Below are 25765 nucleotides of genomic sequence, written 5' to 3'. Positions count from 1 at the left end.
CTGTCCTTGTCTGTCTTCCCAGGACTTCACCATGGGGGGAAAGGGATGTGTCACAGCACTTTGGGGGTCTTCCTTACTTTCTTTTGATATCGAGAAAATAATAAGGTTAATTTGGGGAGTTACAAAACATTATCATCTATGGGCAAAGGCAAAGTTTATAGGAGCAAAGGATCATAGATCTGTAAAAGATCTTAGGTATATCTAGTCCTTTGGAGCACTTAGTTAGGTTGTCCATTGTTTTCTCTTACTTCTTGCCTTGTGACCAGCCAGTCTTCTCTTTTTTCTCGTACATTTCTTTGTTGACATCCTCTTTATTCACTGCTTCTCCATCATAAAACTTTGTAATGTATTGTGTACTATTCATGTTTACCATGTTGCCCTTTGAGTGATCCCAGTTTTGTGTCTAGGACATAACCATCTTCCCCTTTATTCAGATTCATAATCTGGGAGCCACCCTTGGTTTTTAAACCCACTCTCATCTCCCTCACATTTAATCAGTTGCTAAATTTTATGGATTCTGCTTTCATAACTTCTCTTAAATTCTTTCCCTTTTCTTCATTCACATGGCCATTACCTTATTTCAAGCCCTCATCACCTCTCACCTATACTCTTACAGCAACCTCCTAATTGAATTTCTTGTTTACTCTTTTGCCTTTCTTCAGTCCATCTTCTATACAGTTGACGAAACAAAATCCCTAAGGCACAGGACTAACCATGTCCCTCCCCTGTTCAAAAACCTTCCTTGGTTCCTTACCTTTCTTATGAAATACCAGCTTTTTAGTATGACAGTTAAGGCCTTCCATAATCTGATTCTAACCTAACTTTTCAAGATTTATTTCACATTATTCCTTTTTTACACACTTTGCATTCTAGCCAAGTTGGCCCATTTGCTATTGCCTGAATTTGCTATTCTATTTCCTAGAGTGCTTGCACAGTCTGTGTCTCATGCCTGGCATGTACCACTGCCTCATCTCTATCACTCAAAATCTTTATCTTATTTCAAACCTCAGCTCCTATGTCATCTCTATGAAATGTAGCCTAGTACAAGGGTCAGTAAACTATAAACTATTGCCAGCCTGCCACCTTGGCAAACCAAGAATGATTTTTACATTTAGAAATAAAGTTACATTGTATTTTTAAATGTAAAAAACCATTCATAGCTCACGGGCCATACAAAAACAAGTCATGGGCCAAAGGGTCATCGTTGGCTGACCCCTGGTCTAGTGGATAGAATACTGACTGGACTTAGAGTCAAGAGAACTAGGTTTAGACACCTGCTCTGCCACTGACTAGCTTTGTGACCTTTGGCAAGTCACTTGACCTTTATGGACATCAGATTACCCATCTATAAAATGAAATTGTAGAACTATGTGACATCCTAAGGTCTTTTATAGCTTTAGATCTATGATGCTTTGTTCCTATGAAGACTTTCCTTGTTTCTAGCTATTGATGTTTTCTGATTCCTCAAATTACCACATACTGTCTATGTATAGATTGTAGTTCCCCCTCTCCTCCCTGCTTCAGTAGATTGATTGTAAGCTTCTTTAGGATACAGACAGATTCATTTTTGTCTTGGTATTCCTATCACTTGGGATAGTGCCTTGTACCTAGTATTTTTATTAAATTTGTTGACTTGAAATATTTATTAAAATTTTCAGTTTAAGCAATGTAAAAGGTACAAAAGAAGTATAAAGCACAGTACCTGTCCTTGAAGAATGTATAGTTGAGAAGTAGATGGAAAGTTTCTGGGGGTTTGGTTTTTTTTTTTAATATGGAAGAGGTTATTGTAGGTATATATGTTTGATTTGTTTTGAGATTGATTTTTAAACAGTTGTCCACCTGTGAATTGACTAAGCAGTTGGGTTGAGAGGGGGGTTGTTTGATCAGAGAAGCTCAGCAAAAAAGTTTTATGTGTTTTGCTTTTCTTCATGGCTTTCTTCTACAAATTAAGAAAAAGTTATGATTTTTGTTAAACCTAAATATCTAGATCCTTAGATGCTGTTAGAAAGCTAATTGGTTGGGAAAATGACTTTATAAGGCTTATGAGTACCATGAATATTTGATTGCAATTGAAATGCTGTACTTCAGATGGATGAGATTTATGTAACTAAAATTGTATTTTCATGCTCTTTCTGAAGGTTAGTTACTCTCATCTGCGGACTTCCAGCATCCCTAGAGAAAAGGCAGCAATAGTAAAATAATGCCTCCTAACATTGTGTTTAGAGGTTATTAAGTTGAATGCATATTTGATGTTTCTTGCTAAAATAGCATTAAGTCAGGAATATTAAGGCTGTGAAAGGCAGCCTGGGCATAATCAATAGAGGATTTTCCTTGGAGTCAAGAAAATGTGAGTTCAAGTTCTGAGAAATATTAGTTCTGTGACTACAGCAAATCACTTCTCAGTGCCCCACACAACTCTTAAGATTATAGTAAAATTATAGAAAAATCATACATTTGCATAAGCAGAAAGACTTTTCATCCAAAGAGTTGCTGAAACTGGTGAAATCACAGATTCAAACCTTCCTTTTCCTACCCTTCCCATCCCTACCAAAAAAAAATGAAGGAGGTATGACAGGCTAGCCTTATCTGAGATCAAGGACCTTGCCATAATAGTCTTTTTGTATTCTGTAATTACCAGGCATAATATATGCTCAAGAAATTACTTATTAAATTGTTTAATTAATATACCACTTTATTTGATAGACATTTCAGAATACCTGAATAGATTGACCTACTTTCAAGTTTAGCCCAAGGAAATACCACAAGTAAGAAAGAATGTCGTGTTTACTTGAACTACAGATATGAAATGGTCATCAATGTAAATTAATGTATCAGTCTAGATTTACTTGTTGACTGCTAGATTTTCTTTAAATTTTAGTTTCCTTGTCCATCTTTCTCTTTAAGTTTTTTGGACAGTTGATCCTTAAAGGTCTGGGTCTTGTAATTCCTATATGGATTGGAAGTTAGAATTCTTTGTTTAGTACCTTCAAATCTTTAAGGGAAAGATCATAGATCATAAAATGATAGAGCTATAATTTTAAGCCTTCTCATTTTACAGATGAGTAAACTGAAACCAGAGAGCTTATAATTGGCCTAAGGTTAGGTTGGTGCTGCAGCTTTATAGTGGATTGCGTGACTTCTGGTCTAGGTCTCATCCTGCTATAACATGTCACAAGCCTTTATCGTATGTTGACTACATGTAGGGTGCGGATTTCATGATGCTAATAATAGTAATTGACATTATGTTAGTGCTTTAGGCTGACAAAGCACTTTTTAGGCATCTCATTTGATGCAACAACCTCTGCATTTTACTGATGAAGAAACAGAGGCTCAGAGAAATCAGATTTATTGTGACACAACTAGGGAGTTTGGGGACAGGCTCTCTACCCTGAGCTTTACTTATTCAGAGTCTTGTGCTTTTTTCACAACAGCAGACTTCCTACTTTTACTAGTATTACCTTCATCACAGGATTTTGGGGAGGATATAATGAAACCATTTTTGTGAATCTTAAATACCATATAGGCACTGAGACACAAAGCATGTGTCTTCTTACATTACAGGTATTTCTGGATATACTCTTCTCCCCATAAGACACAATTGCTACCCTCAGAGGGATTTCTAACTCATTTGGGAAATAAGATATTAACTTAAAAATCTAATTATGATATAAGTAAGACATATTAAATGTCACATATATGAAATAGACTGAAAAAATATATTCTTTTATACAGTAGAATTATAACATGGTAAGGGAAGGACTCAAGGAGGAGATGGACATGAACTGGGCCTTGAAAGCAAGATAGGGCTTACACATATAGAGAGGAGGAAGGAGAGGACCATTCTAAGTGGAAGGGAAGATAGTGTATGTTTCTCTTCTGTGGAAGATTACTAGGTCAGATTGGATGCAGCAAAAGTTTTTTATAAGTAACTATTAAAGAAAAAGGTTGAAGAAGTAAGTAGCAAAGGGACAAGAAAGGTTCTTGAATCTTTGGGACAAAGAGTTTTCAATATATACTAGAGATTTTTAAGCAATGTAAGTTGATTGATGTTTAATATTCTTTTAGGAAGATTAACTTGTCAGTGGGAAAAGGAACCCTACACTGAGATGAACTGTCATCATTTCCTATGAAAATTTAACCATTGTAGATCTCTTCACTTTGGAAGTTAAAAGAGCCTAGAAACTTCCTCACCTAGCAGACATTTGGTGTTCTTGCCAAATAGAACGCACCTGGCAGCCAACAGCACAACTAGTATAGAATATTAACTAATGCATAAGACTTTATGAAAAAAAAATGGTCCTGATTTATGAGCATTATCAGCTCAAAGCAGTGACAAGTGGTGGAGGAAAAAACAAGTTTGCAGAAAACGATGTGAGATCCAAGTAAGCCAGGTTATTTCAAAAGCATTTAAAGAACAAAAGAGAATATAAAACAAAAAAGGAGAATATTTTTTAACGCGTCTATGATAAACTATTTTCCTCAGTTAGTCACAGTGGAGCTGCTACATTAGGCTATTCCTCCCCCACTAGATGGTGAGCTCCTTGAAAGTAGGGCCTGTTTTTTTCCCTCTCTTTGTATCCACACCTAGTTGTTAGCACAGTGACTGGCACATAGAAGGTGCTCAATAAATGTTTTTTTACTTGATATTTGGAGTTGAGATCTTTTTGAACTCTCTGTAATCCTGTTTGTTAGCTTGACCCTCCCAGCTTTGTGTCATCTACAGATTTGATAAGCATTTCATCTATGCCTTTATCCAACTCATAAATAAAATAAACAGCAGAGGGCAACGCACAGATCTTTGGGGCACTACATCCGAAACCTTTAAGTTAGCTTTGAATCATTTATGAGTACTGCTTGGTGACAGTCATTCAACCAGTTTCAAATCCATGTAATTTTAATGTTAGCTTACCCACCTCTCTCCATTTTTTCTACTAGTAATGAGATATTTTACAAATGCTTTGCTAAAATCTATCTAAAAGTGTATCTATTGGATTCCCTTAATATGCCAATTTATTAACTTATTTTAAAAGGAAATACATTTAGTTAGCCATTACCTGTTCTTGATGAAGCCATGCTAGGGCTTTGTGATCATCACTTCCTTTTCCTTATTTGCAAAAAAGAAAAAATATCTTTATTGGTGCCTTTTTATATTACAGGTGTTTCTTGATATACTCTTCTCCCCATACCCATATTAAACCCTACCTTTCAACAAGGGAAAACAGTTAAATGGTGATTGTGTTCAACATTCAGAATCCATAGTTTCCTCTCCTCTCTATTGAGAGAAACATTGATGTTTCATTATCTGGGACCTTAGTACCAGAATTGACATGTTACCTTTACTCCTAGTTCCATTTCCTTCTTAGTATACTTTTCATTTATATTATTTTGATCATTTTTTTCTGTTGTTCATATATGTGTAGGGCGAACAATATGCTAACCACTGCCCCAGTACAAACTTGACTAGTTTTTCCTTAGAAGGTATTAAAAACATCCTTGAGATTTAATTAGTTCAGGAGACTTAAAGTTTTAGCTATTGACATCCTTCTGGGCTGCTGGAGAACAAAATAATTCTGATAATTGGTTTGTAGACTACAGTGGGCAACTTAGGCAAGGGAACTTCCTTCTGAGGTCCTTGGTGTGTGTCTTTGTTGAATATTCTTTTGCTATAGTTGAGTAAATCTTTTGGGTTTTGTTTTGTTCTGTCGAGCTTCTGAGCATATAGATTTATTAACTAATACATGTCAATTGCATAACAAATTGGGATCAAACCTCTTCGGTTTTGGCATTGGACTTTGAATGCAGGGGGGGAAAGATTTTTATGCGTTAAAAACAATTATTTAAATAAGACAATTAATTAAAAGAAGACAGAGTACAAACCAAGATACAAGATTAGGTAATCTGATTTCTAATAAAGGACTTTTCAAATTGGAAGGGGGAGAGCAAACAGTTCAGTTCCCTGAAATTGGAAAAAGAGGTGTCCCACTTTGCCCCAGGTGTCTGTTCAATCAGAGGAACGTGGAAACAGTAACTGGTTGACCAGTGGCAGGGGGGGGGGGGGGCAGTATTCAGATAAGACATATGGGTTGCTTAAGATGTATAATTTGAGAAAACATCTTGCATTAATCTTTAGATCTCCTTGAATTTCTGGTTAGCATAACCCAGACTCTTGGTTAAGAATCTCTAAGTAATAGATAGGGGGAGAGGATAAGGGAAGGACTTTTAGTGGGGTGGGTAGAATAAGGAATAGGAGGGTAAGGGGAAAAGAATAGGAAGAGATTCTTTAAAAGAGTCGATCAGTAGTATATGACTATAGTAATCCACTGTTTGACAAACCTAAAGACTGCAGCTTCTGGGATAAGAACTTACTATTTGACAAAAACTGCTGGGAAAACTGGAAAGTAGTATGGCAGAAACTAGGCATAGACCAACATGTCATACCATGTACCAAGATAAGGTCAAAACAGGTACATGATTTAGGCATAAACGGTGATACCATAAGCAGATTAGGAGAGCAAGGAATACTTTACCTGTCAGATCTATGGAAAAGGGAAGAATTTATTATCAAACGAGATAGAGAACATTATGAAATGCAAAAATAGATCATTTTTATTACATTAAATGAAAATGTTTTTGCACAAAAAAAAAAACAGTACAACCAAGATTAGAATGAAAGGAGAAAGCTGGGAAATAATTTTTATAGCCGGTATTTATGATAAAGGCCTCATTTCTCAACTATATAGAGAATGGAGTCAAACTTATAAATATTAAGTCATTCTCCAGTTGATTGAATTGTCAAAGAATATGAACAGGAAATTTTCAGATGAAGAAATTAAAGGTATAGTCATATGAAAATGCTTTAATATTATTGATTAGAGAAATGCAAATCTAAACTCTGAGGTACTCTCAGATTGGCTAATATGACAGAAAAGGAAAATGATAAATGTTGAAGAAGATGTGGGAAAATTGAAACACTAATGCATTGTTGATGGAGTTGTGAACTGATCCAACCATTCTGGAGAGCAATTTGGTACTATGTCCAAAGGACTATAAAACTGTATATTGATCGAGCAATACCATTACTAGGTCTGTATCCCAAAGAGATCTTAAAAAAGGGAAAAGGTTCCACATGTGCAAAAATATTTTATAGCAGCTCTTTTGGTGGTAGCGTATCAATTGAGGGTTTACCCATCATTGGGGAATGGCTGAACAAGTTGTTGTATATTAATGTAATGGAATACTATTGTGCTGTAAAAAATGATGAGCAGGCAGATTTCAGAAAAACCTGGAAAGACTTACATGAACTGATGCTGATTGAAGTATGCAGAACCAGGACAGCATTGTGCACAGTAACAGCAACATTGCGTTGTTAGACTTAGCTCTTCTCAGCAATATAATGATCCAAGATCATCCATATCCAGAGAAAGAACTATGGAGTCTGAATGCAGATTGCATAATATCATTTTCACTTTTTTTTGTTTTTTTCTTTCTTGTGATTTTCCACTTTTGTTCTGATTCTTTCACAATATGACTGATGTGGAAATATGTTTAACATGATTATACATGTATAACCTGTATCAGATTGCTTGCTGTCTTAGAGGAGGGAGAAAAATCTGAAACTCAAAATCTTTAAAAAAATGAATGTTGAAAACTATCTTGACATGTAATTGGAAAAAATAAAATAATTTTAAATGGAAAAAAACAAAAAATACAAGGGTGTGGATTAGGTAGGTAGTGATTAGAAGGAAACTAGAGTGTGAGGAGCTCTAGGGTTAAAAAGAGAGGCTCAGGGGGCGCAGCCAAGATGGCGGCTGGAAAGCAGAGACTTGCGTGAGTTCCCTGCCACATCCCTCCAAAAACCTATAAAAAATGGCTCTGAACAAATTCTAGAACTGCAGAACCCACAAAATAGCAGAGGGAAGCAGGGCTTCAGCCCATGACAGCTTGGATGGTTGCTGGGTAAGGTCTGTTGCTCACGGAGCTGGGAGCGGAGTGGAACAGAGCTCAGTGCGGGCTGCGCCCAGACCAACCAGACTGGGAGCTGGGCGGAACAGGCCCTAGTGCCCTGAATCAGTGAGCTGTGGCAGTTACCAGACTTCTCAACCCACAAACACCAAAGATAACAGAGAAGGTTAGTCGGAAAAGCTGCAGGGGACAGAGTGAAGGAGTTCACCGGTCAGCCACCGCCCTGGGGGCAGCGGGGGAGGTGCAGCTACAGAACTACAGCTGCAGTTGCTTCTGGCCCCAGGCCCATCTGGTGGGATGAATTAAGTGGTGGGTCAGAGCAGGAGTGCAGAGCCTGCTTGGATCCGAGTTCAGTCCGGGTTGGCGGTTCTTGGGGGATGAGGAATGCTGGTGTGGCAGACCTGGCTGTATAGAAATATCTCTGAAAACAACAGCACACCCCCTCAAGCTTGGAACAAAGTACTCTCTACTCTACAAGCAGTCATACCCCGACAAAAAACTCAAGGTTCAAGTAGTTGGCTGGGAACATGGCCAGGCAGCGAAAACAGACTCAGATTCAGACTCAGACTTTGGAATCTTTCTTTGGTGACAAAGAAGACCAAACCATACATCCTGAAGAAGTCAACAAAGTCAAAGAGCCTACAGCAAAAGCCTCCAAGAAAAACATGAACTGGTCTCAGGCCATGGAAGACCTCAAAAAGGATTTGGAAAAGCAAGTTAGAGAAGTAGAGGAAAAATTGGGAAGAGAAATGAGAGTGATGTGAGAAAACCATGAAAAACAAATCAATGACTTGCTAAAGGAGACCCAAAAAAATACTGAAGAAAACAACACTTTAAAAAATAGACTAATTCAAATGGCAAAAGAACTCCAAAAAGCCAATGACGAGAAGAATGCCTTGAAAGGCAGAATTTGCCAAATGGAAAAAGAGGTCCAAAAGACCACTGAAGAAAATGCCACCTTAAAAATTAGATTGGAGCAAGTGGAAGCAAGTGACTTTATGAGAAATCAAGGTATTATAAAACAGAACCAAAAGAATGAAAAAGTGGAAGACAATGAGAAATATCTTGTTGGGAAAACCACTGACCTGGAAGATAGATCCAGGAGAGATAATTTAAAAATTATTGGGCTACCTGAAAGCCATGATTAAAACAGAACCTAGATATCATCTTTCAAGAAATTATCAAGGAGAACTGCCCTGATATTCTAGAGCCAGAGGGTAAAATAGAAATTGAAAGAATCTACAGATTGCCTCGCAAATAGAAAAACTCTAAAAAGAAATTCCAAAAAGAAAACTCGTAGGAATATTGTCGCCAAGTTCCAGAGCTCCCAGATCAAGGAGAAAATATTGCAAGCAGCCAGAAAGAAATAGTTTGAGTATTGTGGAAACACAATCAGAATAATACAAGATCTAGCAGCCTCTACTTTAAGGGATTGAAGGGCTTGGAATACGATATTCCGGAGGTCAATGGAGCCATGATTAAAACCAAGAATCACCTACCCAGCAAAACTGAGTATCATGCTCCAAGGAAAAATATGGAGTTTCAGTAAAATAGAGGACTTTCAAGCTTTCTCAGTGAAAAGACCAGAGCTGAATAGAAAATTTGACTTTCAAACACAAGAATCAAGAGAAGCTGAGAAGGTAAACAAGAAAGAGAAATCACAAGGGACTTACTAAAGTTGAACTGTTTTGTTTACATTCCTACCTGGAAAGATGATGTGTATGATTCATGAGACCTCAGCATTTGGGTAGCTGAAGGGAATATACATATGTGTATGTATATATGTATGTATATATATATACATGTATGTATGTGTGTATATATATATATAGAGAGAGAGAGAGGGCACAGGGTGAGTTGAATATGAAGGGATGATATCTAAAAAAATCAAATTAAGGGATGAGAGAGGAATATATTGAGAGAGGGAGAAAGGGAGAGATAGAATGGGGTAAATTATCTCACATAAAAGTGGCAAGAAAAAGCAGTCCTGTAGGAAGGGAAGAGGGGGCACGTGGGGGGGGAATGAGTGAATCTTGCTTTCATTGGATTTGACCTGAGGAGGGAATAACGTACACATTCAATTTGGTATCTCACCCCACAGGAAAGAAGGAGGAAGAAGATAAAAAAGGGGGGACGATAGAAGGGAGGGCAGATAGGGGGAGGAGATAATCAAAAACAAACACTTTCAAAAAGGGACAGGGTCAAGGGAGAAAATTGGATAAAGGGGGATAGGTTAGGAAGGAGCAAAATATAGTTAGTCTTTCACAACATGACTATTGTGGAAGGGTTTTACATAATGATACGCATGTGGCCTATGTTGAATTGCTTGCCTTCTTATGGAGGGTGGGTGGGGAGGGAAGAGAGAATTTGGAGCTCAAAGTTTTAAAAACAGATGTTCAAAAAAAAAAAAGGTTTTGCATGCAACTACGAAATAAGATACACAGGCAATGGGGCATAGAAATTTATCTTGCCCTACAAGAAAGGAAGGGAAAAGGGGATGGGAGGGGAGTGGGGTGACAAGGGAGGGCTGACTGGGGAACTGGGCAACCAGAATATATACCATCTTGGAGTGGGGGGGAGGGTAGAAATGGGGAGAAAATTTGTAATTCAAACTCTTGTGAAAAATCAATGCTGAAAACTTAATATATTAAATAAATTAAATAAAAAAAAGAGAGGCTGAGAAGAACAATGGTGAGGAAAAATAGGATGGAGGGAAATACACAGATAGTAATTATAACTTTGAATGTGTATGAGATAAACTCACCCATGAAACTGATAGCAGAATGGATTAAAAATCAGATTCCGACAATATGTTGTTTAAAACGCATTTAAAGATGAGAGATACAGAGTTAAAATAGAGGATTGGAATAGAATTTTTTTTTTTTTTATTCTTCAGCTGATGCATAAAAAGCAGGGGGAGCAATCATGATCTAAGACAGTTAAAGCTAAAATAGATTCAATTAAAAGGGATAAACAGGGTAACTACATTTTGATAAAAGATACCATAGACAGTGAAGCAATATCAATACTAAACCTATGTAAACCAAATACTATAGCATCTAAATTTTTAAAAAAAAGCTTAAATGAATTACAGGTGGAAATAGGTAGTCGTACTCTAGTAGTGAGGGACTTTAATAGTCTCCTCTCAGAACTAGGTAAATTTAACAAAAAAACATAAGAAAAGCCAATGCAACAAAAATTAGGAGGGAAGCAGAAAATTGGGAGAAAATCTTTACAACTAGTATCTCTGATAAAGGCCTCATTTCTAAAATATACAGGGAACTGAGCCAAATATATAGGAATACAAGCCATTCCCCAATTGAGAAATGGTCAAAGGATATGAACAGGCAGTTTTCAGAGGAAGAAATTAAAGCTATCTATAGGCATATGAAAAAATGCTCTAAATCACTACTGATTAGAGAAATGCAAATCAAAACAACTCTTGGGTACCACATCTCTCCTGTCAGATTGGCTAAAATAACAAAACAGGAAAATGATAAATGCTGGAGAGGATGTGGGAAAATTGGAACATTGTTACATTGCTGGTAGAGTTGTGAGATGATCCAGCCATTTTGGAGAGTAATTTGGAACTACACCCAAAGGGCCATAAAAATGTTTATACCCTTTGACCCAGCAATACCACTTCTAGGGTTGTATCCCAAAGAAATCACACAAGCGGGAAAAGGTCCCATATGTACAAAAATATTTATAGCGGCTCTTTTTGTGGTAGCCAAGAATTGGAAATCAAAGGGATGCCCATCAATTGGGGAATGGCTGAACAAGCTGTGGTATATGAAGGTAATGGAATACTGTTGTGCCATAAGAAATGGGGATGATAACGGACTTCATAACAACCTGGAAAAACCTACACGACATAATGCTGAGTGAGTGGAGCAGAGCCAGGAGAACATCATACACAACCACAGATATATGGATTCCGTGAGGACCAACCCTGACAGACTTCGTCGCTCTTCTCAGCAACACAAAGTACAAAGACAACTCCAAAGGACTCATGATGGAGAATGCTATCTACATCCAGAGAAAGAACTATGAAGTTTGAATGCAGATTGAGGCACACTTCATGCTCGCCTTTTTTCCCCCTTTTTTTCTTCTCTTTTGTTTTTGTTTTTGTTTTTGGGTTTTGTTTTTTTTTTTGTTCTGTTTCTTCTTTCTCATGATTCATTCCATTGGTCATAATTCTTCTCCACAACTTGACTAGTGTATAAATTAATTCAATGCAAAGTTATACGTGGTAGTTATATGAGATTCCATGCCGTCTTGGGGAGGGAGGGGAGAAAATCTGGAACTCAAAATTATGTGGAACCGTGTGTTGTAAACTAAAAATTAAAAAAAAAAAAAACATTTTAGCTGAAAAAAAAAACCATAAGAAAGAAGTCAAGGAAGTGAATAGAATTTTAGGTAGGCTAGATATGATAGCTATATGTAGAAAACTGAATGGGAATAGAAAGGAATACACCTTTTTCTCACTGGTTCATAGTACTTTTACAAGACTGACCATACATTAGGGCATAAAAATTTTATGGTTAAAAGCAGAAATATTAAAAACATCCTTTGCAGATCACATTGCAGTAAAAATTATATTTAATAAAGAACCATAGAAACATAGATGAAAAGCTAATTGGAGACTAAACAACGTAATCTTAAGGAGAGCTTGGGTTAAAGAAGAAATCACAGAAACAATCAATAATTCCATTACAGAGAATGACAATGAGACAACATATGAAAGCCTATGGGATACAGCAAAAGCAAATGCATATTGTATCAATAAAATAGAAAAAAAGCAGACCAATGACTTGGGTATGCAGTTTAAAAAACTAGGAAAAGAACAAAATAAAAATTCCCAATTAAACACTAAATTGTAAATCCTAAAAATTAAAGGTAAGATTAATAAAATTGAGTGTAAAAATGATGGATAGAGTCTCTGGGAGCCACCTTGAACTAACTCTCCTTGAATCTTCCCACTTGATCTGGCCTTTGCCTGAGGCCATAAGCCTTTCATTATCACCAGGCCCAGATCTCTACCTAGCCTAACCCTCTATTGTCCAGCTACTTCCCACCCTTGATCCTATCAAAATATCTATGACCAAATCTGTTGCCCTTAAACTATCCTAGCCCTCCTTTGTCTGTTGCCTTCCCACCCTTTAATCCCATACATGGAGTCTGGCCTCACCCCAGTCACCCCAGTCCCATCCTTAGACTCTTCCTCAAAACCCTCCCTAAATCCCTCCTCCCCATCACCCCAGAACCACCCCTAGATCCCTCCTACAGTCTTTCTGTATATAAACTCCATCTTGCCTCCATGAAGAGGCTCAGATTCAATCTAGCTCAGCAAATTGAATCTGGCCCGCTTGTCAAAATGAGTGTCACAAATGGTGAGATTTCTTGACTCTACCCAATATGGCAAATCTTTAATAAACTTGTTTTTTTCTTTGGCTGAAAGAAGGCTTGCATTGAATTCATTGGAGCAGCACCTGGTGTGTTGGCATTTTGGGGTCCTGAGCACCCCTAAACCTCAATAAAAATACCATTGAATTAACAAATAAAACTAGGAGTTTGTTTTATGGAAAAAAAAAGATAAACCATTGGTTAATACGATTTTTAAAAAGAAGAAAATCAAATCACTAGTATTAAAATGAAAAGGGTGACTATACCAACTAACAAAGATGAAAAGAGGGAGAATCATATATATCTAAAAGGGTATAAAAGTCTTCTAAACTTAGAAAGAAAGGACAGGGGACAGGATAAGGTAAGAACTTTTAGAAGAATATATAGATTAGGATTTAGGAGGGTGGGGGAAGAGGATAATGGAGGGATTCTTTTGAGGGGTGGGTAGAATAAAGAATAGGGTAAAGGGAGAGGATAGAAAGGGATTCTTTAAAAGGATGTGGCTTAAAGAGGTAGTTAGATCTAAACTAGAGTGTGAGGTGGGCTAGGGTAAAAAGAGGCTGAGAAGGACAATAGTGAGGAAGAATGGGTTGGTGGGAAATATAAAAATAGTAATTATAACTTTATATGTAAATGTGATGAACTTACCCACGAAAAGGATAACAGAATCCAAATTCTGTGTAATATTATTAGTAATGTTAGTTTTTTAGATATGATTGGCAAAAGATTAATTGTTACATCTGTCAGTTCTCTGAGTACTTGAGTACTGGTAGAACTACCAGAAACTGGTCATTTAAATTCATCAAAGACAGGTAGGTAAATGTTCTATTCTTACTTATATTGTGCATTCAGAATAATTTTTGGAAAGAGAGGCATTCCTAAGAGTAATTGAACATATTAATTTTTCTCATGTTTGAATTTTTCATTAGCTCCTGCCTCCGCTCCTGGCTTGAACAGGATACTTCCTGTCCTACCTGCAGAATGTCTCTGAATATTGCTGACAATAATCGAATCAGAGAAGACCAGCAAGGAGAGAACTTAGATGAGAATTTGGTGCCTGTGGCAGCAGCTGAAGGCCGACCTCGCCTAAACCAGCATAACCACTTCTTCCACTTTGATGGTTAGTTTTTAACCATCGGAGACCTCCCCTCCCCACCCCCACCCCCCCCAATCCTTAAGCCTAAACCAACCAGTCTGTTCATGGAACCTTAGATTTTGCCTCTGTCTTTGTTGAATTTGTTTAACCTTGGATAGTGTTTTCATAGTATAGTCCTAGATTTAGAAGGGGGTGGGAGCCCTGATCCCATGTAGTCCTGTCACTTCCATTTTAGAGAGGAGGAAAGCTTAAAAAGGTTGAGTGACTTATCCAAGGTTGCACAGGCTGTCAAAAGCAAATCCAGAATTTAAATCTAGGTTCTCTGCCTCCAGATCAAGGAGACTTTTCATTGAAGGTATCTCTTCTTTATGAAGAAAATGCCTTCATGACTTTGTAAATGAAAATGGCTTTGTAAATGGCTAGATCTTGACTTTTAATTGAATTTAATTCTATAAGTAAACTCCTTACCTTTGTAACTCCACTCTTCACTTTTAAGACAAAAGCTTGGCCTTTAGGCAAATTTCTCAGGAATGTCTGTAAAGGGTAGAGTTGCAAAGGTAGAGGAATTTGAACTTCCAAGACTGTGGGAGAGTATTAAATCCATGCTAGCTTGTTTTAAAAATATAATTAAATTTGACTTCTTCGGGTTGGGGGTGAGAGAGGATGGAGTCAAAGAGGCCAATTAGGCTATTTTAATAGTCTATGCAAAAGCCGATGTGGGCCTGACTAGGGTGAAGGCCATGTGAATGGAAATAGGGCAACGAATTTGAGACATGTGAAGACAACCCAGTAGATTGGTTATGAGGGGTAAGGGAGGATAAAAAGTTGAGGATCCCTCCAAGGTATAGTGAGACTCAGAACAAAAATACTGTGGTTAAGGAGGAGATAAGTTTAAGGGGAAAGATAATGAGGTTTTTTTTTGGATATACTGGGTTTGAGAATGCATGTGGGACAGCTGGTTAAAGATATTTAGCAGGCAGTTGGTAATACAGAACTGGAACCCAGCAGGGAAAGATGATAAATGTATTTGTAAGTGTGGAAGTCCTCTACAAATAGATAATTAGAGACTATAAATGTGCCCATGTGAGCCCTTGAGTGTAGAGAAAGAAGGAAAAAACTCAAGAGCCCTGGAGTATGCTAAAGTAGGTGCTGGCATGTGGGTGATAAATAATCCAGCAAAAGAGACTGAGAAGAACCAGAATAGAGCATTAGTATGATAGTCCAAGGAGAGGAGCATAACCAAAAGGACATGATCAAAACTAAAGAGGCTGGGTGACTTTGCTCTGAGTTTGGAGGTTGGCTTGGGGTGGAGATGGGGTCCCTGTGAAGGTCCAGATCACCCTGACCAATATAGAGGAGCTACTGCAGAGATGACAGACTAGTTTTCAGGTATGCATTGGGAATTCTGGCAGCTCCTTGAATAATTCAAGACCATAAGTGCATTGTGATATATATGTATGGATTTATACATGCATTCCTGGACCATGATTATCCTGAGCTTTTAAGTCCAGGCTGCCACAGAACAGAGCGGATGTGAGGCATGCACTCTACTGTTGAATATCCACAAACCAGCTGGGTTGTCCGGATCAGCCATTATTACCCTTCCCTAGAATGGGCTGGTCCTGTGGATATAACCAGTGAACTCTCTTTTGCCACCACCTCTAAAAAAGTGCTTTAAGTATGAAAGTATAAGGCAAGTATTAGATTGAGAGGTGATTGCTATAATTTGGTGTGATCTAATATTTGCTCAAGAGATTCCCTGTCCCCTTTCTTAACATACTAATAAAAATCTTTGTCAGGGGTTTTGGTGGGGCAGGGAAGAGACAAAGAGAAGCATAAGGCCTGATAAAAGGTTAGAATTGATCATGTAAAGAACAGTTTTAGTCAAGTATTGGGGACAGAAACCAGATTTTCTAGGAGTTATGCTATGAACAAAAGAAGAAATGTGGGACAGTGGTTTGAAAGGGTTTTTTTTTTTAAATGGGTGAGATAGGAAGTACATTATTTGAATATTTACATTGTAGTTTGATACAGTGAAAAAGCAAGTTCGGGTGAAAAAAAGCAAGTAAGGGTGAAATGAGGGACATTAAATAGACAACTGGGAGAGAAATTTTAAAATTTCTGGATTCTCATACCTACATGTTCTTCCTATCTGCCTTTAGGTTCCCGAATTGCTAGCTGGCTGCCCAGTTTTTCAGTGGAAGTGATGCATACCAACAACATCCTTGGCATTACTCAAGCAAGCAATTCTCAACTTAATGCAATGGTAAGCATGGTTCTAAAAAATTCAAAATGTTCGTTGCAACTATCAATTTTACATTGAGAGGAATGAAAATGATCCAGATTCTTTAAACAGAAGGTATGTTTGGGAAGAAAAAGCTGAGAATCCTTCCTATGTTGTATACAAAATTATTTTTGATCTTGTTCAGCTCTGGTAATTTGCAAATTTTTAAGAGTAGTAAAATTCTCATTCAACTAAAAAGAACTTGAGTTTTTTATTTTGTTTTTTAATGTCTAAAGGTAAGCTTCAGCTTTGATCCTGCTACAGGTAAGCAATTAAAAGGTGTATCCAGGGTATTTCATTTTCTCTGCTGTGTTTGAGTCCTACTTTTAGGCTTTTTTCACTTGTTTCAGTCAAAGTATCTTTCAGGAGTTGCTTTCCAGGGTGAATATTGATCATTTTAGCGATATTCCAAATGGTGGTGCAGTCTAACAATATTTTATTTATTTTTGACTTATGGTTTTCCAGGGTTTATACCTGTTATTTTTCTAGTCCTCCTATGTGCCATTTTAAACATCTGATGTTCTTACTTATTAAAATAAGAAAGTTGCAAGATCCTTAGTTTCTCATCCTGTCAAAACACAAAAGAAAAAAGAGTTGTATTGTAGAGAGCTGAACTTCTAGGGCCTCAGTTCGGTTATCTGCAAAATGAGAAGTTAGTACTAAATAATTTTTAGTGCTCTCCAGCAGTAAATCCTGTAACATTCCTTTATCTACTGATTGCCTTTTAATAATCTTCAAGGAGCAATATTCCAGTAAGCCAGACAGTATCATTTCTGGGATGTTACTCTATAGGCTAGGAGATTTCTGCTTTCTTTTGTTTTTTAAGCTCCCTGTCCATGGGCTAATCTCTTCTGGGGAATTGATTGTGGTACATAGCTATTTTAGAGTCAAGCAATTTTCAAAGCTTAGGTGGAGCCCACTTTTTTTATTAGAACAATTACAACTTAGCTGGAAGTATAGCATGTTCAGGAGGACATGGTGGTTTGGAGTGGACTCTGTTCTTAGCACAATTAATTTTATTGGAACTACATATATTTTATTAAAATTTAATGGAATCTTTGTAAGAAAAGCACTGGTCATGTAAAATAAGCCAGATGCATTTTTAATTAGAAAAATGAAGAAAAGTAAGGAGAGAAAAATATTTTTATATCTAATTGGGGGTTGAAAGGTATAGTCCTGATTTGTGGTTTTTTAAAAAAAAAACTTCATAAAAGTACTTAATACACTATAGGAATATTGAAGTTATTTCAGTGTGGTTTCTGATTTGCAGTTTTGTTTTTGTTAATTGATTTTCTGCTCCTATCATTGGTATGTACAAATCCTTGGGCACACATATTGGTCCTGAACACGTTTTATTGCAAATAGCATTGATAATCTAGAGCAGTGGTTCTCAGACATTTCAAATACAAAAAACTAATTTTAACATAAAAGGTACTATCTTCATTGATGTGTGGAGTATTGCCCTTCTCTTCCTACCATCTTGATTCCTAGTACCATTCCTTTCTAGGGGAAGCTACTGTTTTTCATTGAAACTGTTTTCTCCCCTTTTACCCCTGCTGTTGCCACTGAAGACCTGAACTATTTCCTACTAAAGATCATCACTGCCCAAATAACAACATTAACTGACTTGTGTACCCTTTATGATTTAACGGTCTTTACCCCTGCTCAGGACTCTTCCTGCTGCCTGGGATATACTGCTTATTGTGAACAGTGAGAATCCTTATTTTCATTGAGTGAAGGATTTCTGAGAGTTTCAAATTGAAATAATTTTCCTTGCAGATAACAATGTTGTATATTATAGATTCATTAGTACTACTAGTATGTGATCTAGTTCAATTACACAATGGGTTAAAATAGGTTTGGTGAACTTAACTGCTGCATTGTTTCTTTGGAAAAAGACATTCCAAGTAAACTTTTGGAATACAACCTGTTCTTAAGTTGAGGGGTACCTAGAATTTCTAATCCTCATGGCCTTTAAAAATAATCACTTCGGTCTACAAAGTGCCAATATTCTCTGCATTCATTTTAGAATGTGATTTCTTAGTATGTTCTTCTGTTAGAAAATTTTTGTAGATTTCTTGAACATTTTATAATTAATGTTATTCTCAGATCTCCATCTGGTAACTATGCATGCTTTAAAAGGGTTCAATTTAATCTTTGATCGCCAGATATGCTTTTGTTCCCACAGGCTCATCAAATTCAAGAAATGTTTCCCCAGGTACCATACCATCTGGTTCTACAGGATTTACAATTGACACGTTCAGTTGAAATAACAACAGACAACATTTTAGAGGGACGAATTCAAGTACCTTTCCCTGCACAGGTCAGTTTTGAGTTGCAAATTAATTTCTGGTTTTCATACAGTACTTGAAATATAAAATAACTTGTGATCTCTTGTGATAGCCCTAAAGAAAAGGGCTTAAATAAAATAAATTTTATTTATTTAATAAGTATATTATTATAAATTATAAATATATGTAATAATAAATATAGAATATCTAATAATATACAAAATTAATATATTTATTGTATTAATAAATTTATTTAATAAAGAAAAGAAAAATTAAATAGATTTGGTACTTAGCAGAAATAGTAATCTTTGAAAATTATGATTTCTACAGATAGTTCTTCTGTCCTTTTTAAAAAGCATTTATAGTGTTTTTTGACCAATAATATATTAATATGTTATGCCTTGGGTACCAGAGTTTTCTCAGGTCCACCCCATATATTGCCAGTACAGTTTTCTGACCTTTCAGTGACTCTACTATATGCAATCTGTTTGGTTTACCTTCTAGCGGCCAGACAGCCTTAGACCTGCATTGAACAATTCTGTAGAGAGGTCAAATGACCAAGAAGAGAATGAAATCTCTACTCAGGTAAATTTATATAATTAAGAGAGTGTGCTTTTGTGTATGCAAAAGAGCAATACTCCGCCTCCCCTGCAAAACACACATGCGCATTCACGGTATCAACATGATGATCTAGGAAATTCTTTGCCTATTTTTATGTTCTAGGGCAGTATTGTCAAACTCAGAAATAGTGACTTTTAATACACTTATAAGGATCCCTGCGGGTTGCAAATTGACAGTTTAAAATGTAATGTTATCTGTGTTTTATTACATTTTTATTTTTCTTAAATATTTCCCAATTACATTTTAATCTGGTTCAGATTGCACTCGGGAGTGTTGGAAGCTCTGTTTGACCTCTCTGTTCTAGGGAATTCTTTTTTTAACCTAGTATTAGGTTCTTGTATGAAAGGTTTGGTTTGACATTAGTCAAGACTACCTATTCTGTCTTATATACTATATTTTATATGTGCTTGTAATAGGGCGTAATGTGACTATTGATGCTTGTTATGCTTGTCAAGGAATCAAAGCTTTCATTTAAAAATCCTTAAGCTGAATTGCTCATCATTTGACAAAAGTAAATGACATTCTCTCTGCTACTTACTGTGTGAACTTGGGTGAACTTGCTATTTCTCTCTCTGGGCTTCAATTTCTTACCTGTAAAATGAGAAGGTTAGTTTAGATGGTACCAGTAGCTTCTTCCAGCTCTTAATCCTATGATTGATAGGACCAGACAGATTCTGTTGTATTAGAGTCAGAGTGTTGCTTTACAGCAGGGCTTAAAGCTTTTTCCACTTGCTATCCCTTCAGCACTTTTTAAACTGTAGGTCAGGACATCATATGGGGTTTAAGAAGCACTGCTAGAGAAGGGGCTTTTAATATTCTTCCCACAGTTGCCTGAATCTTTTAAAAAACATGTCCTTTGTTCTTACATTTCCCTCATTTGCTGGCTACTTTTCACTAGTCAGTCTCTTAGGAGTGCCCATTTACTCATTTTGAAGAAAATGTGGCACTAGTTTTGATTGTTATTTCCAATTCAGAAAATGAAAATGTTCTCCTTTTACTTCTAAAAAGTAAAATCCAGGAGCCGTATGTCAGGTTATCATTCCATCCTTTTGGTTGAACTCCTTAACTCTTTCTGCTTGCCCTTCTATTTTTTGCTTGTTATAAACCTGGTAGAGAGATTTGTGATCTTGTGTGGTTTTTAAGCAAGTAGTGAAATTTATCAGATGATATCTGAGATACAGATTTAATATCTTATTATTATTGTTGCCCAGGTTGCAGTTTTTTAATTTGGATTTGCATATTTCTCTTAGTTTTATATGAGCCTGGATATATTTCCCCCATTTCCAGTGTTCTTATTATCCTTTGCTAAAGCTCATAAAGGATTTTAAGGAGCCATGGAGGTAGTATGAGTAGGTCATCATGGAGCCCTAAAAATAACCCTAGACTTGGAGTAACAAGATTGAGGCTCAAATCAAGACTCTTAAGTTTACTAGATGTGTGCTTGTAGACAAGTTTCTTTGAGCCTCAGGTTCCTCTTCTGTAAAATACAAATGTTATATCTCCTGTCACAGGATGGTTTTGAGGAAAGCATTTTGTGGACCTTTAAAGCATTTTAGAAATGCATTTTGTTATGATGATGGTTCCTAACTTTGATTGTCTTATCTCAGGCTGAGCATGGGCCCCTTGACCTCAGTCCCAGGTTGGAAGAGATAGCAGACTTCACTGAAGTAGAAGCTGAGCCCAATGAGGTAGAGGACTTTGAAGCCCGAGGAAGCCGCTTCTCCAAGTCAGCTGATGAGCGACAGCGAATGTTAGTACAGCGAAAGGATGACCTGCTGCAGCAAGCTAGGAAGTAAGTTGATTTTTCAGAGCCCTCTCTAGTGGTTAGGTTATGTGTAACTCCAAATTCATACCTTCCCTGACTGGTAGAACAAGTTTTCCCTCAACAATGTCTCTTCAGAAAGAGACTTATGTTATTATACTAAGTACACAAGCATTAATGGTAAGTATGTCTGTGTGCTTAATTGCTGTATACTACTTTGTTATCTCTTATACATAGTCAGTTATACTCATGTGTGTCCTTTCATGTTCTCTTTGAGGTCAAGAACCATATCTTGCTTGGTTTGCTCTGTACTGCATGATGTCCCCCAAAAGTCTTAGTGTAGTTTTAAGTTCTTAATCTTAGGATACCTTGTATATGTTGCATAGGGCCTACATGCAAATCAGTACTTATTAATAATGTTTTTTGATGAGGGTGACTTGCATAATATAGATTAGGTCTCTAATAGCTATATCAAACCCGATTAACATTTTAGTCCTTTTGTATCCATTTGACCCATGTCGTTTTACTGGGGCATAGAGAATTTTTGTTAGCTTGATCTAGGAGTGAGGCATTATCTTTTTCATGGGGAAGCTCCATCCCAGAGCCCCTCTCTTTACATCTCTTATCCTATTCCTTCCTTACCTCCTTACAGACGTTACTTAAACAAAACTTCTGATGATGACCCAGCCTCAGAGAGCCGTCTACTCTCGGAGAGCCCATCCTCTGATCCTGTGACCCAACGCCGTAGGATGTTGGCTGCTGCTGCTGAACGAAGACTTCAGATGCAGCAGAACTCCTAGCGTTCTCTTTTGCCCTTCTCTGCCACCTCCTCGTGAGCAGTGTGCTGAGCTGCTGTACTTCATCCCTGCAGGAAGAGGCCTTTTCCCGTTCTGCCAGCTGTGTGGAGGAGTGGGCTTGACTGCATTGCCGCTGTATAAAGCATGTGGTCTTACTAGTGTTTGGACAGCTGACAAATTTAATCTTTTTTTGTAATATTTTCTATGTGACACTTATCCAGTTTCCTTGCCTACTCTGGGGGAAAAAAGCCAATTTTAATTTTAGGCATTATCTCTGCTGGCACTGACTAAACTGCCAGGTTGGGTTGGAGTAGCAAAGGGTAGTCTGGAAAGGCAGCCAGAGGCCCGGTGGCAGGCAGGCAACTTAAATTACCTGCTTTATATACATAGGTCAATGAAGGTACTAGTATCTTAGTTCAAAATCTGGCAAGGGACATATACAGAAAAATTCATAGAATGCTTACTAGATCAGCTAGCAAGCCTCTACTTACCATGGAGGCATTCATTATGTTATAAAGGCCACCCCCATAGCAGTTTTCCCTCTTAGGAAAGAAGGGACATGTGAGGAATTATGGGAAATGAGTTCTTGGCATGGCAGCAGAAACAAGAGGTCATTTGGCTACCTGATTGAAAGCTGAAAATAACCCACTTTGTGCAGGGAAGTAAACCCCTATTTGGCACAGCCCATCAGTGGTTTAACCTTTATACACCTCCTTGCCCTAAGCCGGTTTTATTTCCGTTAACTCTGGTGCTGCATCCCTTATATATACACATCCGTGTGTCCTTTCATTTTCCTTCTGCGCATTTCATTGCCACCTTTAGATGTTGGAAAAGTCAGCACCAAAAGGGTTAAACAGTGAGTACTAGTTTGGATTTTTGATTCAGTGTTACAGTATGTTTGGTAAGTGGAAAGTCTGTGGGTTTGGTCTTTGGAGTGGCAAAAGACATAGGTCTAGTAAATGAGGTGGGCACTATCAAAAGGCTTTGTTGAAGAAATAAAGAAAACTTGGGTGTCTTGAGCCCTTCATTTTGGTAACTACTCCAGTTAGCTTAATTATTACTTAGAAAGGTAAGAAGTTGAGTCCACCTGCCTTCATAGTAGGTCCTGTTCCCTAACCTTTTCAAGTCCTTCACATATTTAATGTTAAAGAACTGAAACACAATCATAGGTTACACAGTTCAGTTTGTCCCATTGGAGTAATTTTAAAAAATTAAACATAATCTTATCACAATCCTTTTGGGAAGAATTCAGTATTATCTAGAATTATTGGCAAAGTTAAATGTTTTGGGTTTTTTTTCATGGCAAGTTTTTAGGCTTTTTAAAGGTACTTGGGGAAAGGGTTGAATAGTAAATATGTAGGCAGAGATAATTTATTTCAATAAATTTTTCAAAAGCCTTACATTGCAGTGCTATTTAGTAAACTTTTGGAAACTTCAACGATTGTTTTTTGTTTTGCTGAGAGCACAGTTATTTGTTTCTGTTTTTATTGTTAAAATAATAAAAAGCAAATTCTTCTGGGTGTGTCATGGTTGGAATCTAAGCCCTTTCTCAGAGGTGCCAACTTTGAATTCCACTTTAGTTTCCATGTGTCATTCTCATTAAAGTGTTTTTCCTTAAAGCCATTTTTTTCCACTTTTTAATTTGGTTTAATTCTCCATTATGTTTATTGGAGAAGGTAAAGCCAAGATTATCTTCCTATGGTGTTACTGTCCAGATTCCTGCAAGCAGTGAAGAAAAAACTTTTTGATGTACCATCTTAATTTACATATTTAGCGCCTTTCAAAAAGAGACATACTTCTATGTTTGATATAGCTGACTGTAATAATTGGATTCAATACTGACCAGATTCTGTGTGACAAATGCTTATAAAATTTGAAACGAAATGCTCCTTATAATAATTCTTGACTTAAAGTAGCAGAGAAACGGAAATATTTGGAGGTTACTCTTAGGATTGTTCTTTTTTCTTGTCCAGGATACATCAGTATATCATATGTGATATAAGTGATAAAGGTGGTAGATGTTTTGGTAGCCCTGTGATTTCATCTGTGTGGGTATTTCTTCCATCTTTGGTTTTTCATCCTGTGCTGTAGTTTAGTCACGTCTGATTCTTCATGACCCCGTTGGGGTCTTTTTTGGCAAAAATACTGGAGTGGTTTGCTATTTCCTTCTGCTTGGTTTTTTTGTTTTTTTGTTTTTTTTTTTTTAACAGATGAGGGAACTAAGGCAAACAGGGTTTAATGACTTGCCCCAGGTCACACAGCTAGTAAGTGTCTGAGGCCAGATTTGAACTTGAGAAGATGACTGTTCCTGATTCCAGGCTCAGCACTCTATCCACTGCACCAACTAGCTGTTCATATTGTCCTGTGCAGTGGTCCATTCAGAGATGGTGGTGTTTCAAGATTTGCTGTCATACATTTGTGTTAAAAAGATGAATCTTTGCACCAATCACTGAAAGCACTAGGTGATTTCCCAAAACAACACAGCCTGCTCTCTTCTTTCTATTCAGTTCTAGATCCAACTCGTTGTCCATCTTCGTTGCTTATCTCAGATACGTGTACTTACATACTAATAAAATGAACTGCAGGTCATAGTGTGGACAACAGGTATTTATTTTTTCCTGTGAATTGTTAGGCTGAGGTCTTGAGTATTAGGTGCTGAACATTTGTAAGGCACCTACTAAGTCTTTCCTCAAGAAGCTTCCATTCTACTGGGGAAATGCCACATATTTACAGATAAGCAAATATAAGGGACTTTGAGGAGAGAACAAGCACTAACTTGGGGGAGGAGAAATTAAGAAAAGCTGTGAGAAAGAAGTGGCACCGGGGCTGACTCTTGATGGAATCTAGGTATCCCAAGAGGCAGAGATGAGGAAAGAGTGTATTACAGTCATGGTGGACTCAGGTACAGAAAGACTTGGAAATGTCAGGTTCAGGGAACAGCTAATTGACCAGTTTATTGGAATATAAAATTTGTAGAGCGTTAACATGAGATAAATCCGAAAGGTAGGTGGGAGCCAGATTGCTAAGTGTTTTAAATACTAGTTGAGTTTGTATTTTGTCCTCAAGGCTACAGAGTACTCCTGAAAATTGAGGAAGTTATATGATATTTTGAGGTTTAATGCAATTAACACAATATCAGCCACAAACAGGAGCATCTGGAGGACCTTATAATCTGTAGGAAATTCCCATTCTTTTTGGATCTGGCACAAAACATTCTCTGTGACTTATGCCTCACTTGATATTAGTAATCATTGGGTACCCCAATAGCAACTTTCTTTGCATTTATCAGAGAATTTTGTCTGGTATTGATATGCATGGGAGATTTCCTTGTGGAAGAAGATACTTGAATATTTTTGGTTTGGTGTCAAATGCTTGCCTGCAATCAGTAACCAAACATTGGCATCTTATATCCTTGGTGTCTATTAGATCTGTGGCAATAAAAATGGGCTTCTGTTAGAGAAGATTGAGGAAGACCACTTGTTCTCATATTTTCATCAAGTAAACCCTCAATAGATATGTAGATGTAGAAGAATTTTTATAAAGATA

The 25765-nt window shown here is 37.1% G+C and overlaps 1 protein-coding gene across 1 annotated transcript in view; it reads left to right on the top strand.

Annotated features, from left to right (window-relative positions):
* The window catches only part of AMFR (autocrine motility factor receptor), a 53968-nt gene extending 30126 nt beyond the window's left edge, over nucleotides 1–23842 (top strand). Inside the window, exons 9-14 of the mRNA XM_036749218.1 lie at nucleotides 14298–14488; nucleotides 16627–16730; nucleotides 18937–19071; nucleotides 19544–19624; nucleotides 21268–21452; nucleotides 22075–23842. Of these exons, the coding sequence (XP_036605113.1) occupies nucleotides 14298–14488; nucleotides 16627–16730; nucleotides 18937–19071; nucleotides 19544–19624; nucleotides 21268–21452; nucleotides 22075–22222 (844 nt within the window). The 3' untranslated portion in view covers nucleotides 22223–23842. The remainder of the gene's footprint in view (nucleotides 1–14297; nucleotides 14489–16626; nucleotides 16731–18936; nucleotides 19072–19543; nucleotides 19625–21267; nucleotides 21453–22074) is intronic.
* The last annotated feature ends 1923 nt before the right edge of the window (nucleotides 23843–25765 follow it).

Source organism: Trichosurus vulpecula, chromosome 3 (genome assembly GCF_011100635.1).
Source record: "Trichosurus vulpecula isolate mTriVul1 chromosome 3, mTriVul1.pri, whole genome shotgun sequence".
Classification (NCBI taxonomy): Eukaryota; Metazoa; Chordata; class Mammalia; order Diprotodontia; family Phalangeridae; genus Trichosurus; species Trichosurus vulpecula.
This window is presented reverse-complemented; position numbering and strand designations above follow the sequence as displayed.